Source organism: Pollachius pollachius (genome assembly GCF_949987615.1).
Source record: "Pollachius pollachius genome assembly, chromosome: 20".
In the NCBI taxonomy this organism is placed as follows: domain Eukaryota; kingdom Metazoa; phylum Chordata; class Actinopteri; order Gadiformes; family Gadidae; genus Pollachius; species Pollachius pollachius.
The window spans coordinates 6,746,628-6,762,021 of NC_136953.1; the positions used below are offsets into that span (position 1 = coordinate 6,746,628).

The 15,394-nt window shown below is 46.6% G+C and overlaps 2 protein-coding genes across 2 annotated transcripts in view; one reads left to right on the top strand and one right to left on the bottom strand.

The window, feature by feature from the left end:
- Positions 1-528: 528 nt before the first annotated feature.
- On the bottom strand, positions 529-2,283 carry bmp15 (bone morphogenetic protein 15; the record flags this gene model as incomplete). Its single annotated transcript, XM_079758399.1, has 2 exons — positions 529-1,631; positions 1,911-2,283. The coding sequence occupies 2 exons, from the start codon at positions 2,281-2,283 to the stop codon at positions 529-531; spliced, it is 1,476 nt and encodes a 491-aa protein (XP_079614525.1).
- A 2,150-nt stretch (positions 2,284-4,433) lies between these two features.
- shroom4 (shroom family member 4) overlaps positions 4,434-15,394 on the top strand; it is a 45,313-nt gene continuing 34,352 nt past the window's right edge. The window contains exon 1 of the mRNA XM_079758120.1: positions 4,434-4,650. Coding sequence (XP_079614246.1) covers positions 4,528-4,650 — 123 coding nt within the window. The 5' untranslated portion in view covers positions 4,434-4,527. The remainder of the gene's footprint in view (positions 4,651-15,394) is intronic.

Consider the following 15,394-nt stretch of genomic DNA (forward strand, 5'->3'; position numbering starts at 1 on the left):
CAAAGACAGCTTAGACTTGTTTATGGAAGGTCTCGAAACACATTTCTTAAATCTCTTCCAGTATTTTTAACTGTTAAAGTGCATTGAAGCAAGTACCGCCATCTTCTAGCTAGCTACCCATTAGCATTGCAGCAGAGCAAACCATACCAGTTGGATTCAAACTCGTGTTGTTATTGTTAAAATACATGGAAAGCCAGGCAGGAGCCTCGTGCTAGCTCACGACACACGTATGGGCCCTTTCATATACACCATCTGACCCATAGTTCTTACCAGGCCCAATTTACATTCAGGGTTCTTCAACAGTGCTGAGACGCCCACCCATAGCGCGAGCCAATCCCCTTCTTCGACCACAGTGTTCAGGAACCAGCCACGGCATGCGCTCTTCCTTCGTGTCCGTTTTTGCTCTGGCGTCACGCCAAGACGTCACTCCATCCTTTCCCCGGCCTCTTCGGTGAAACCCGTCCAAAGTCCTTCCACGTCTCCCGACCTCCGCCCAGGCACGTGCACTCAACCCGCCCTCCCCCCCGGCTAGCGACACATGCACGACTCGGCGATCATGTCCTCCAGCTCGCGGTACTCCACGCGCTTCTTGTTGCGCACCAGCACGCTCATCGGCATGTACTTGTAGGGCACGCAGGACGGCGCCGGCACGTCCTCGCTCACGCCCAGCTCCCGCATCACATTCTGGATGATGGCGTGGTTGGTCGAGTGGTAGCCGTAGTGCAGCACGCGCGGGCACTCGCCCTGGCAGTAGCGCGGGTTGTACACGGGCGGCGCGATGAAGTAGTGGCCCAGGCCCAGCGCCTCGAAGGACAGCCGCAGCGAGTGCAGCCGGCAGCGGTTGCGCGGCAGGCTCGTCTTGCGCCGGTAGTCGGGCCGGCCCGGCACCGCCTCGTAGGTGTCGCCCGACCACTGAGACGACGAGTTGGACGAGGAGGAGGCGGCGGCGGCGGCGGCGGCGTCTTTGAGGGCCTCGGGGGAGAAGGCTCTGGCGCCCAGCAGGGACTCCTCCGAAGGCTCCTCGGTGCTGCGGGGAGCTCGCCGGCGGTGGAAGGCGTAGCTCCACGGGCTCCACAGCTGGGCAGCGCTCTCGCCCTTGCCCGCCAGCAGCTCCTTCATCCAGTCCTGGCCCTCCCGCCGCTCCTCCAGGTACAGCAGGAGCGACGGGGCCTCCAGGTGGTAGCCCGCCACGCCCGCCGTCGGGCGGCCCCACCTCCTCCACCGCCGCGTCAACATCATCCTTCTCCTCGACGGGGAGGCCTCCTCGCTCCGCCAGGAGGAGTAGTCCCCTGCTCCGTCGGCGTAGCCAGGATCGGTGCACCGATACTGGGCCATGAGGGCGAGGCTGGTCTGGACGGTTCCCTGGAGGATGTGCCGGCTGACGTGAGCCGTGACGTCCGTCTCGGTCCACTGGTGATGGAGCTGGAGGGGGACACTCTCCCCTGGAGGAGGGCGGCTGCCGTGGTGCGTCACGCCCAGGGAGGCAACCTGGGCCCTGCATGGGGGCAGGCGGGAGGCCCCGGGGCCCCAGGAGGAGGAGGAAGAGCGGAAGTGGAGGAAGGAGGCTCGGATAAGCTGCTCCAGTGGGAGGGAGTCCAGGCTGTACTCTACTGTGAAGGTGTAGTGGTGCTCTGAGACGGTGGACGTGGAAGAAGAGGAAGAACAGAGACGGCGTGAAGATTAAATTACAAATCACAACAAGGGCCGCGGCAGGTGCCATGGGCAAAACCTGACCGGATGAATCAACTGTAGATTGGCGTCCGATCTACAATGGCCTACATCGTAGTCCATCCATAACAAAGATACTCATCAAATGACATGAAACAAACAATAAAGCATGCGAACATGTCCATCAAAATAGTGTGACGATAATCATCGCAGTACATTCAAACTTTTCAGGATGGTCTTACCTCTCGAGGTAGTCAGGTGGTGCTGGGAAGAGAGCGACGGCTTCAGCAAGCGAACCGTGTTGGAGCCGAACTTCCGGTACTGCTTGAGCCGGCCGTCCGGTTCGGCCGCGCTCCGGTACAGACTCAGCATGAACTGCAGGTTCTGGTCCGCCTTCTGCTCCGGGGTCAGCGGGCGGTGGTACGAACTTTGGTGTCTAGCGTTACTATTCTGGCTCTGGTTCCGACGACTTCTCTGCTTCGACGTGGGCTGAGGCAGGGGAGAGGTCACTCGTGGCTCGGCTACGACTCCGGTGAACGTGGAACACATTAAGAAGACAAAACACGAGAGGGCACAGGTACCGATGAGCGTAGGTGAGCCACAGGTGGCCGTCATGTTCGCTGTAACCTCCGCCTGTAACTCTATATCCGTCTACCATTCTCTGTCTGCAGAAGCTTATGCGTGATTCGAGCAGCTCGTCGGATCACGAGCCCTGACCAACTACCTGAACAAACCTGAACTGAGAGAATGGCGATTCCAATTAACCAATACAGGAAGCGCGTGGTCTGAACAACGCGACGGCGTGTGTACGTGGTCGCTGATTGGTTAGTTAATCATGCGGATATTAGCGTAATCTTCATTTTTTTCAGTACGCCTTCACTTTTTTAATCCTTAAAAAAAAACTTTTTTTTGTTTTTGTCACGTTTATATATTTGTTTATTCGTCAACAATTGTACTGTGAACTATTGGTTAAGATTATATATTAAGGAAGACTCATCTAAAATGATTTTAAACTCAACTATTAAAACTAAACAGAAGATCAGTTACTAATGAGTGATGAGCTTGTACCCCAGAGGCATGCGTGTGTGCGTGTTCTTAGGTGTTTGTGTGTGTGTGTGTGTGTGTGTGTGTGTGTGTGTGTGTGTGTGTGTGTGTGTGTTTAATATCCGTCCCAATCCTAACATTCCACTGTTTGACTGATGAAAATACAGAAGCACAGACAAATGTGCACACATTTTTCCACAACACTTTTTAACCAATGCGGAAAACTTTGACAGTTGTTTGATTACCTCCACCTGGATTTGAGTCACATGGGCTTGTGTGAGTCTTTGTGATGGACTTTATTTTGAAAGGGCAATCCCAACACATTTTAAATTGCAGATCAATAGAGGTCATTTTAGGTTCTATGTTTTGCGCATCCTTATAGGATATACTTTTTTGTATCATCCCTGTCACCCATGTCTGACCTCTTGATTGGTTGAATGTTTATGAGTGAAACCATGTTTATCTGACCGAAACATAAAGTGTCCATGTTGTGTAGATAAAGCGCAATGCCCAGACATTTCCCTTATCCATCTACTGTCTCTCACTCTTTCTACCCCCCCCCAACTCTCTCTCTCTTTATTTATTTATTTATTTATTTATATCGCACTTCTCTCTTTCTCAATTGCAATGCTAACTTTTCTGAAACACAAACACATATTGAAATGCAAACACAAACACATGCACATTTGCAGAGGTGGTGGTGCACCACTACAAGTGCACACGTGCACATGTACGTGTGTGTGCGCGTGTGTGTGTGTATGTGGTGACATTCCACAACAGTGATTATCTACAATCACAATCATTGTCTGGTGAGAAAGAGAGAGAGAGAGAGAGAGAGAGAGAGAGAGAGAGAGAGAGAGAGAGAGAGAGAGAGAGAGAGAGACATATCATTGCGAGGAATGAAACACACAATAGGCCTTTTTTCGAAATAAAGTACTGCAACAGGGCTGAACTAGTTTAGACACAAATAATATACAATTCCGAGGACAGTTGACCCTGACATTTATGTTGGTCTGGCTGAAAGTGATAACATAGATACATTGCAAACCTCAACAAACATTTGAAGACCTATTAAGTCAGAAGATAAATATATATGCAATACAACATTAAAGTCATTTTATACGAACCCATCTTGCAACATAAAGGATGATAACTTGACAATACATGATGATATCGTAGAATTCGAAAACCACATAGTGATTTTACATTGCATGGAATGACTCCGGGATATAGAGGACCTTACAAAAGCGGTGCATTGCAAAGTTGGTTTTGCATTTCCATTAAACCCCCCGAAGGGTTTCTTGATCTGAGGTTTTCCCCAATGCAGCAGAATTGAATTGATAACGGCTTGTCCAGGAGTAGGTCAGCTACCAGAGTAGCCCGGTGTCATGTTTCAAACGAGAGAGAACAGCCACTCTCTGGGACAATTATTTCACTCAAGTTGGCGCTTTCGGCCTCGGAGAAAGCCGCTACAATACAGCGGTTGAGCCACCCCCAAGACCCTACCTACATCGACGCTGATTGGACACGACTCGGCCTCACCTTTCCCCTATTGGTCGGCCCCGTCGTCCATCACGCCCCCACGTTCGACTCGAGTGCCAAATACCCCTTTGGTGGCGAAAGGGGAACAAGTCCGGAGAAGTTTTCTGCCTCCCCCCCTATACTTCCACAGTCCCGTTCATTGTTACAATGGAGACGGACGGACCACGGTGGGGACGCAGTCGGCGCCGCTATTTCCAGAACTGAAGGCGACTGAATAACCGGAGAATAACGGGAAAAAGGCAGAAAATAACGGGTCGGGGGGAAAGGGATAGAATGGAGACGGTGGAACAACTCGTGTCTTTCAACCACATCCAGGTCCAGCTGAGCGGCGGCGCTCCGTGGGGCTTCACGCTGAAGGGAGGGCTGGAGCACGGCGAGCCGCTCATCATCACCAAAGTAAGTCTGGACGCCACAACACCACCGCTTGGTCAGCGGTTTAGTCACTTCTGTGATGGTATGTCGGGCCTACATTCTGGGGATGTCTCCCGGTTTACTAGTTTATGACTGCTCGTAAGACTGGCCGTTTATCTTGCCTGTGATTTGAACCTTTCATTCAAACACTCCTCCAGCCTAACTGACCTAACTTAGCGTGTTTTTTTGGGGGGGCTGGGTTCTCACCGGTTTCAGAGCAGTGTGAACCCGGTTTACACTACTTTACAGAGCAGTAGTGTGTCACGAGGCACACGGATTTGATTCGGATGATCCGTTTGGTTTCGGACAATAACTTTGTCTGGTCAGCCTTTTGACCGCAGGTCTGCACAATCGATGTTGTCTGGGCTCGGATCGGACTGGCCACACTTTCAGAGCAGTTTGAACCGTGTGGGCGACCCCTGGATATCATCGATTGTGCAGACGAATCTGTATCTGTCTGAACGCTATCACTGTCTGGTATGCCAGTCAGTGAAGTGATTAAACCAGAGGGAACATCGGGATCCGATCGAATCGGCTCGTTTGTCATCTGTCATGCCCCACGACGGCCCGGGCGGCAGATCACAGTTAATGTGGTCTGTTCCACACGTTGATGTGGTTCCACTGACAAATATGCATAACATCAGTAGAGTGAGGCACATTTTTTACCTTTTCCCTAAGCTGTGTTGAACTTGTGATCTGTTTCATTGCCCTGTCATGAAAGTGCGTACCTTTGATAAACTACTCTTTGTATGTGTGTGAGTTGGAGGAGGGAGCGGTGCAGTACAAGGCATTCCCCCCTCTGTTTAGATTCGACCCAGGTTTAAGTCCATCTCCGGCCCGGTCTTGAAGATAAGACAGGGGGGCGGCAGGCGTTTCCTGCGTTGCTCCCTTTCTCACGGTGTGGAACTATAGTGGGACGACCAGGATGACGTTTACCCCAACCGTTGTGGTTTGGGACTGGCTGGTGTATGATGATCCCTGAGTACACAGTACTGGAAGTTAGACACAGGAAGAAGAAGTTGTTCTCAGCCGAACTAAGACATACTGTGTTCTGGGTGTACCCGTGGTGAGATGGAGTATTAGTACTCAGTAATACTACAGTATTACAGTTAGTCTGCCCCCTTCTCAGTTGTACTTCCTGGATTGTAATGAGGCATTCAGCACTGTGTGTGTGTGTGTGTGTGTGTGTGTGTGTGTGTGTGTGTGTGTGTGTGTGTGTGTGTTTGTGTGTGTGTCTGGCGAGCTGGCTCGGGTGGTCCTAATGTGTGTTTGTGTGTGTGTCACGGAGGGGGGTGTGTGTGTGTGTGTGACAGATTGGCTTGTTCCCCATCACTCCATTGCAGCAGGGGTGAGCTAATAACATTTTGGTGCCATTATGTAATTCCCCATTGGTTTGTTTATCTATTAGGAGAGCTGTGTGTGCCTGTGGGTCTGAAAGAACAGAAGTGGTAGAGGTCAGGAGATCCAGAATCTCATGACTGTTCATCCACCACTGAAACATCTCTCCCGTGGACCACATCTCATTCTCTCTCTATGTTCTCTCTTTTTTAAACTCTTTCAAACTATCCCTCTCTCTCCATCTCCATCTCCCTCTCTCTCTCTCTTTCTCTCTCCCTCTCCCTCTTTCTCTCTCTCTCCATCTCCCTCTTTCTCTCTCTCTCTCTCTCTCTCTCTCTCTCTCTCTCCATCTCCCTCATCAGCAGCTCTGCTCTCCTCTCTCTCCTAGCAGGTCTAGTGGTAACTGGTAGCATTGGTGTGAGTGTTGTCCAGTCAAATGCAAATTCACGGAAGAAGTGGGGAAAACGTCCCGTAGTCCGGTATGTGGAAATACAAACTGTCTGACCCGCTCTCTCTGTCTTTCTCACGCCCTCTCTCTATCTCACTTGCTCTCCACCTCTCTCTCTTCACCTCTCTCTCTCTCTCTCTCTCTCTCTCTCTCTCTCTAGCTCTCTCTCTCTAGCTCTGTCTCTCTATATTCTCTCTCTCTAGCTCTTGGTCTTTCTAAATCTCTCCCTGTCTCTTTCCCTGTCGCTCTCTCGCTCTTTGCTGGTCTCACTGCCTCTCTCTCTTTCTCCCTCTCTCTCTCTTTCTCTCACTCTCGGCCTCAGGGTGAAGTAACTGTGTGACTGTGGAGATAAAAATCAAGTCATGCTCTTGAGTGGGTTTGGTGTCCAGTCAGTGGCTAGGTCACACACACACAAACACACACACACGCACAGACACACACACACACACACACACACGCACGCACGCACACCTGTGCATTTGTATGTGCATGCACATGTTGTGTGTGTGTGTGTGTGTGTGTGTGTGAGTGGGTGGGGGTGGTGGGGGAAGGGTGCATGTTGGAGACGAAAGAGGGTCTGAGCCGTTTGGTCAACATTCCACCAGCACCATAACCAATCACAACACGGTGTGTGTGTGTGAATGTGTGTGTGTGTGTGTGTGTGTGTGTGTGTGTGTGTGTGTGTGTGTTTGTGTGTGTGCGAGTGCGCAACATGAATATAAGTCCTTATTGTTCTCTGTTTATAAAGCTTTTCTATCAAACATTGAAGAATTCATCAAGTCACCTAGAGTAAACCGATTCCAGCACATTCCCCACTTCATAGTTTAGTGTATACGTCAATTAGCCATAGCAATTAGCTGTAGCAATTAAAGCCGTATACTCCCTCTGTTGCCTCTGGCCCACTAAAGGTAGCTAACAAACAGGTCAGTCTGTCAATGGGTCACAGTTTAGCCGTTTTTAGGTACTTTAACAGGATGAGCATATAAAAAAGCACATTAGTTATAGAGTACTCCGTTATTAAATAACAAAATAAAGAATGCAGTACGTTTAAAACATGCAGACACACAAGATCACCATAAATCAATGTTGTTAGGTGATGGTGTTTGCTTTTTGTTGTGTGTTATTTGTGTATTTGTGTTATCATGTTGAGTTATTTTGTGTGTGGTTGGTGTGTCGTTGGTACACATGCTTTAGATGCTGCAACACGATACCATCTTGCGCGTTGAACCCACTCGATCCTGGTGGACTTGGAAGTTTCTCAGCAGAGAAAGTCAAGACAGATTTTATCATTCAGCTGTAGACTCGTGTTTGATGCACACACACGACTAGAATTCTAGAATTTCCTCTCTTTGTCTCTATCCCTCTTTCACCCGTTGTCCTGCTCTCCCGCCATCTCTCTGCCCCCCTCCCTCTCTCTCCTCCCCCCTTTCCCTCCATATTAACAGTAGGAATCTCAGGATTCCTCCAGAATGTTAAAACATGTGCTCCAAGGTGTTCCACCACATGTCCTTGATACACAGAGGCGCGTGTGTGTGTGTACGATTGTTTGTGGGTGTGTATGTGTGTGTGTGTGTGTGTGTGTGTGTCTGCATGTGTGTTCGTGTGTGTGAACGTTTGTTTGTGTGTGTGTTCATATGCATTAGTGTGTGTGTGTCCGTATGTGTGTTTGGGATCCATGTGTGTGTGTTTTTGTGCTTCTGTGTGTGTTTATGTGTGTGATTGCCCAGCCCTTACTGTACAGACTAACCGAAAACAGATGTTTTATGAGAATGATGGACACACAGACAGAGAGATAGAGAGGGAGAGAAAGAAAAATATATATATAGAGAGAGAGAGAGAGAGAGAGAGAGAGAGAGCGAGAGAGAGAATGACTGTGTTGGTGTTAGGAATGTGCTACCTGAGGCTGCGTGCTTAAATTGTTGTTATTGTTGTGTTGTTATTGTCTGCCCCCTGCAGAGGAGTGTGTGCGTGTGTGTGTGTGTGTGTGTGTGTGTGTGTGTGTGTGTGTGTGTGTGTGTGTTAGCCTCAATTGCATCGTTGTTTCTATAGAGTGGCGAAGTCACGTCCCATCCGGCAGAGCCCATGGGACCTATGAGATCGAAAAATATGAATGGGTTTCAATGGAGAGAAAGTAATTTTCTCTCCATATACTCTCCAATATTTTTCTGGTCCCAGTCTTTATATGCCCTGGATTACACATATGTTGTTTGTGGATTTAAATTATAATTTTTCATGTCAAGAGTTTGACAGTTTATTGTGCAATTGTTCAGTTAAAGGCTGTAGAGAAAACACAACGAGAAAGACTACACGTCTCGTATGTGACGTCACGCTCCCTGCGACTGGCGTGGACAAGACGGACAATCGACAGACATCGGCATAACTGAAACTCTCCACATGCCCCGACTTATAATTGATTTCACCTTTTTCGATGCTTTTATCTTCCCCTTGGAAAAAAACGGTGAAGTGGAGCAGAGATTTCGCCATGTCTGTATCGGAGTTCCAAGTGCGGGTGGTGACGTATATCATTCGCGTCGAGAGCAGCGAAGAGCTGTAGTTCACAAAGCGGCCTCACACAAAACCTAACATTATCAAACTTCTTCACTAAAATGTTTAGTTTTCTTTGCATGAAAAATTATCATTTAAATCCACAAACAACATATGTGTAATCCAGGGCATATAAAGACTGGGACCAGAAAATAATTACTTTCTCTCCATTGAAACCCATTCATATTTTTCGATCTCATAGGTCCCATGGTCTCTACCGGAAGGGCTGTAACTTCGCCAGTATCGACTACTTGTCTTCATCTGTTATGTTAGACCTTGCCCCCCCCCCCCCCCCCCCCCCCACACACACACACACACACACACACACACAAACACGTCCTTTCATTTACAAACAATTAGACTCCCCCCGTCTCTCTCAAATCGAATAAAAGCCTATTCTTATATTATACACATGGTTATTAATGTTGGATTTCCACATTTATAAAGTAGAAATCTTGACTATTCGTGAATTATTCAGAAATTATTCTTGGATATAATCCCTAATCATTCCCATATTATTCCTTGATTATTCAGGGTTTTATTCCCAGAATATTATGTTCTCTGGTTTTTCCCATGTTAAAAACCAGAGATGAAGACAAGTAGTCGATAGTGGCGAAGTTACAGCCCTTCCGGTAGAGACCATGGGACCTTGATTTCCAGAATATCTCCCTTTATATTCCCTATACAGTGGGGCAAAAAAGTATTTAGTCAGCCTCCAATTGTGCAAGTTCTCCCACTTAAAAAGATGAGAGAGGCCTGTAATTTTCACCATAGGTATACCTCAGCTATGAGAGACAAAATGAAAAAAAAAATCTAGAAAATCATATTGTCTGATTTTTAAAGAATTTATTTGCAAATTATGGTGGAAAATAAGTATTTGGTCAATAACAAAAGGTCATCTCAATACTTTGTTACATGCCCTTTGTCGGCAATGACAGAGGTCAAACGTTTTCTGTAAGTCTTTACAAGGTTTTCACACACTGCTGCTGGTATTTTGGCCCATTCCTCCATGCAGATCTCCTCTAGAGCAGTGATGTTTTTGGGCCACACAGACTTTCAACTCCCTCCAAAGATTTTCTATGGGGTTGAGATCTGGAGACTGGCTAGGCCACTCCAGGACCTTGAAATGCTTCTTACGAAGCCACTCCTTCGTTGCCCGGGCGGTGTGTTTGGGGTCATTGTCATGCTGAAAGACCCAGCCACATTTCATCTTCAGTGCCCTTGCTGATGGAAGGAGGTTTTCACTCAAAATCTCACGATACATGGCCCCATTCATTCTTTCCGTCATACGGATCAGACGTCCTGGTCCCTTGGCAGAAAAACAACCCCAAAGCATGATGTTTCCACCCCCATGCTTCACTGTAGGTATGGTGTTCTTTGGATGCAACTCAGCATTCTTTCTCCTCCAAACACGACGAGTTGAGTTTTTACCAAAATTCTATTTTGGTTTCATCTGACCATATGACATTCTCCCAATCCTGTTCTGGATCATCCAAATGCTCTCTAGCAAACTTCAAACGGGCCCTGACATGCACTGGCTTTAGCAGGGGGACACGTCTGGCACTGTAGGATTTGAGTCCCTGGCGGCGTAGTGTGTTAGTGATGGTAGCCTTTGTTACTTTGGTCCCAGCTCTCTGGAGGTCATTCACTAGGTCCCCCCGTGTGGTTCTGGGATTTTTGTTCACCGTTCTTGTGATCATTTTGACCCCACAGGGTGAGATCTTGCGTGGAGCCCCAGATCGAGGGAGATTATCAGTGGTCTTGTATGTATTCCATTTCCTAATAATTGCTCCCACAGTTGATTTCTTCACACCAAGCTGCTTACCTATTGCAGATTCAGACTTCCCAGCCTGGTGCAGGTCTACAATTGTGTTTCTGGTGTCCTTTGACAGCTCTTTGGTCTTGGTCATAGTGGAGTTTGGAGTGTGACTGTTTGAGGTTGTGGACAGGTGTCTTTTATACTGATAAGGAGTTCAAACAGGTGCCATTAATACAGGTAACAAGTGGAGGACAGAGGAGCCTCTTAAAGAAGAAGTTACAGGTCTGTGACAGCCAGAAATCTTGCTGGTTTGTAGGTGACCAAATACTTATTTTCCACCATAATTTGCAAATAAATTCTTTAAAAATCAGACAATGTGATTTTCTAGATTTTTTTTTTCATTTTGTCTCTCATAGCTGAGGTATACCTATGGTGAAAATTACAGGCCTCTCTCATCTTTTTAAGTGGGAGAACTTGCACAATTGGAGGCTGACTAAATACTTTTTTGCCCCACTGTATATTCCCAGGTTATTCCCATCTCTGTTGATCATAAACGACTCAGTGTTGTGATGTGTTCTGAAGTGTTCCAATATGTGTATTTTATACACAGATATACACGTGTCTGTGTGTGTGTCTTCCTGTGTCTGAATGTTTATAGTTTATTTCACTGTAACCAAACCAAAGAATGTAACACACACACACACACACGCGCGCGCACACACACACACACACACACACACACACACACACACACACACACACACACACACACACACACACACACACACACACACACACACACACACACACACACACACACACACACACACACACACACACACACAAACATTCCTCTGCGCACTGTGGTGCACTCTCGTGGCTACCCTGGCTGGGAGACTTGTGGTGGATTTCTCTCTTTCTCTCTCAACATTTTAGGGTGCAGGGAATAGGGATGTGTGTGTGTGTGTGTGTGTGTGTGTGTGTGTGTGTGTGTCAGTGTGTGCGTCTGTGTATGTGCATTCGTCTCCATAGGGAATCATCTACTAAAAGCCGACCTTGGTTATGACCTGGGCTTTCCACACACACACACACACACACACACACACACACACACACACACACACACACACACACACACACACACACACACACACACACACACACGCGCACACACACGTTCCCACCACGTAAATGTTTCCTTTTCCGTCAGAACAAGGAGTGATTGTATGTTCCTTGAAGAAAAAGAGAGAGAGAGAATGTTTCAATTGTCATGTTGAGCTCCAGAAGTCTACACACTTCAACTCTTTAAGTACTCATAAAAAGCATATTTACATAGTCTAGTTAATAGCATATTCATACCATTTAGTAATGGTTTCACCATCTATGGCTCTATGGTAACATATATGGTCTCCAACTTAATACTCGTTATGAATTCATCATTTTTTTTATTTAATTGTCTGACTGCCACTCACATTAAGAGGGGTGGTCAGGGGAGAAGAGAAGGATGGAAGGAGGTGGAGGAGAGGAGGAGGAGAAGGAAAAAGGAGGTGTACTATGGTCTTCGGAGCACACTTAACCCTTGTTAGGAGAGAAGTAGGACAAAGTTTAGGAATATTTGGTTCCATGAAGTTTAACCTGAAGTACAACTCTAAGTTTTAGTTTTCATGGGGCAGCACAGAACCTTGTCAAGGATCCCCATTTCCTACCAAACCAAACACTCTTATCTGTAATGTTGGGCGGATGGGTGTGTGTGTTTGTGTGTGCATGTGTGTGTGTTGGATGGTAGGGGGGATGGTAAAAAAGATTTTGGTAGAGTGAACAAGGTCATTAAGTGCACATTTAGTAGTCAATGATTGTTTATGTGTGTGCCTGTGGTTGTGTGTGTGTGTGTGTGTGTGTGTGTGTGTGTTTGTGTGTTTATTCGGGAGTGTGGGTGGGGACGAAAAAAGTAATTCACAATCCACACGCACAATAAGCCACACACAAACACTCTTTGAGATGACATTGATGGATCAATTCACTGGATCTCCGCAGCCTGATAACCTTTGGTCCCCAGCTCCCATCCCTGTAAGAGCTTCCATACGTGTGTGTGTGTGTGTGTGTGTGTGTGTGTGTGTGTCTGTGGGTGAGTGTGCGTGTGTGTCTGAATACATGGTGTGTTGGTGTGAATATGTGTGGGTCTATGTGTATTTGTGTGTGAGTGTGTGTCTGAGTGTTTTTGAGTATGAGTATGCGTGTGAGCTTGCAAGTGTGTGTTTAACTCCAACTCTAATCTCAGCAAACAATGGAGGTACTTTATAACTTTGTTAAAATGTCTCTAAAGGCCTTCGTCGGACAACATAACAATGCATGACACAGCTTAGGAAAACGCAGCACAACGTTAAACGAGATAACCACTAAGTAATGGCATAATATCGTCTCTGCACACAACATAATGTAAGAGCTTTCTTGAAAATGCTATGCTAGGACGCACACTTGTTTTTGTGTGTGTGTGTGTGTGTGTGTGTGTGTGTGTGTGGGGGGGAGGATGATTGGCATTTCAAAGGGGTCTTTACGTGATGAATGAGGAGTTTCAATAGTCCAATAGAATTTATTAGCATTATTATTCGGTCATACCAATCATAAACCAATAGAATCATATTATTCTATACTGTGCTGACATCTCATCACACGACTCATTGTTTTATTTATACTTACTTACATCAAAACGCAACAAAATAATCCTACTATCAAGCGCGATAGTACATAGTTCATTGAGCTACATCTGTTCCTACGACTAGTATATTGCTACTTCCTACTAGCATGCCAACTATTTAGCCTTTAGTGTTTTTGTGTCTCCATCCTCTGGCCGACCCTCACGCGGTTCTGCTGTCTCCTCCAGGGGTGACAGCATGCCTTCAGATCTCCGTCTCACAGCCCATGTTACTCCAGTCAGGCCCTGGTGTCCCTTCTCCATGCTATGTACATGGCATGTGTGTGTTTCTGTTTGTGTTTGTTTGTGTCCTAGTCTGCTGGTCGCTCCTGGCAGAACATCCTGCCACACTGCTTCCCCCTTTGGAAAGAGAAGCAAATTTATTTTTCTTCTCGTCACAATAAATAAAGTCTTCACCCTGGGTTTAGTGACTCAGAGAGTTTGGAAGCCCTGAATCTTTGGTTTTTGGTTTTTGGTGTGTGTGTGTGTATGTGTGTGTGTGTGTGTGTGTGTGTGTGTGTGTGTGTGTGTGTGTGTGTGTGTGTGTGTGTGTGTGTGTGTGTGTGTGTGTGTGTGTGTGTGTGTGTGTGTGTGTGTGTGGTTTAAGGTTAGGACAATCATACTGTTCATTTTTCATGTGTCTAAATGTGCCAACAGGCCTCCAGCCATTATGTGCCTCACTGTTTGTGTGTGTGTGTGTGTGTGTGTGTGTGTGTGTGTGTGTGTGTGTGTGTGTGTGTGTGTGTGTGTTTCCATGAACGCTTTGTGTGCATGTGTGTTCTGTTTGTGTGACTTTTTAAATGTATGATTCCTTTAATGAGGCAACAAATAAAAGACTATTGTTTATATTTTTTATTATGAAACCTCAAAGAGGTTGAATAAACATTAATAAACATATATATATAAACTAACTTCATTTGAAATATCATGGACACCCATCATAGGAATACCAAAGCTACAGTCTACATGCATCACCATGGTTACAGCAACACCCTCCATTCTTCGCCATGGCAAGGGCAACGAAAGGCCAAAGTACCAACACAGAAAAAGAGCATTGGACTTTACTAAAGTCAAATAGAATGTCTTGAACTGGTAGACTGGCAGAATGTCTTCCTTTGTGTGTTTGTCTTCAATCGATCTTTGATGCAGTCAGTAAGCATTTTAGATGCATTTCACGTCAAACGCGTGAGTGTTTACAGGCACCACTCTTGTCCGGTTTGCTCGGTTGCCTAGTAGCACCTTGATCGAGTTAGCATGTGCACCTATCAGTAGCGTGAGCAACCGTCCTCATTTGAATTCTCCACCAATAGGTCACATGAATTCAGACGAGGCTGAGGGGCGTCTTGTGATTTGATTAAATAGGTGACCGTGGCCTTCTGCTTACCACGTGCTCGTCTTAAGATACACGCGTAGAGGGCTAATGAATCCTCCCATCGCATACTTTAAATCACTCAATCCATCAATCTGTAGATCTTCAAATCTGAATTTAGGACTTTTTTTTTTAAACATTAATACAGCAGAGGAGGATAGGCAAATTGGAAAGGAGAGGAGGTTAGGAATGGTGAGAAGGAGCGTGAATATGTGGTTGTGTTTATAGGGTTAGGACGCAGGATTGGAAGGGACAGGGCTTTTCCCTCTGTGAATGGATCTTATTGGCTGGAAAGACAACACAATACGTCCTCTGTTGAGGCATAAGTAACATACAACAGCTGGGGCTAAGCATGGAGGTGAGCTAGCATCAAGCTAGGCCGCGCCGATCTAGGTGGCACCATGCTAGGTAGAATCGAGCCAGGTAGCGCAAAGCTAGGTAGCAGCTAGAGCTATACTGGTTAGAGCTAGTGATCAAAATGATTGGATTGGTTTTTCTAGAAGTTAGAGAGACTTTGTGTGTGTGTGTTTTGGGAGGCTATGTTAGGATATGTGGGTGTGTGTGAAGGCAAACTGATTT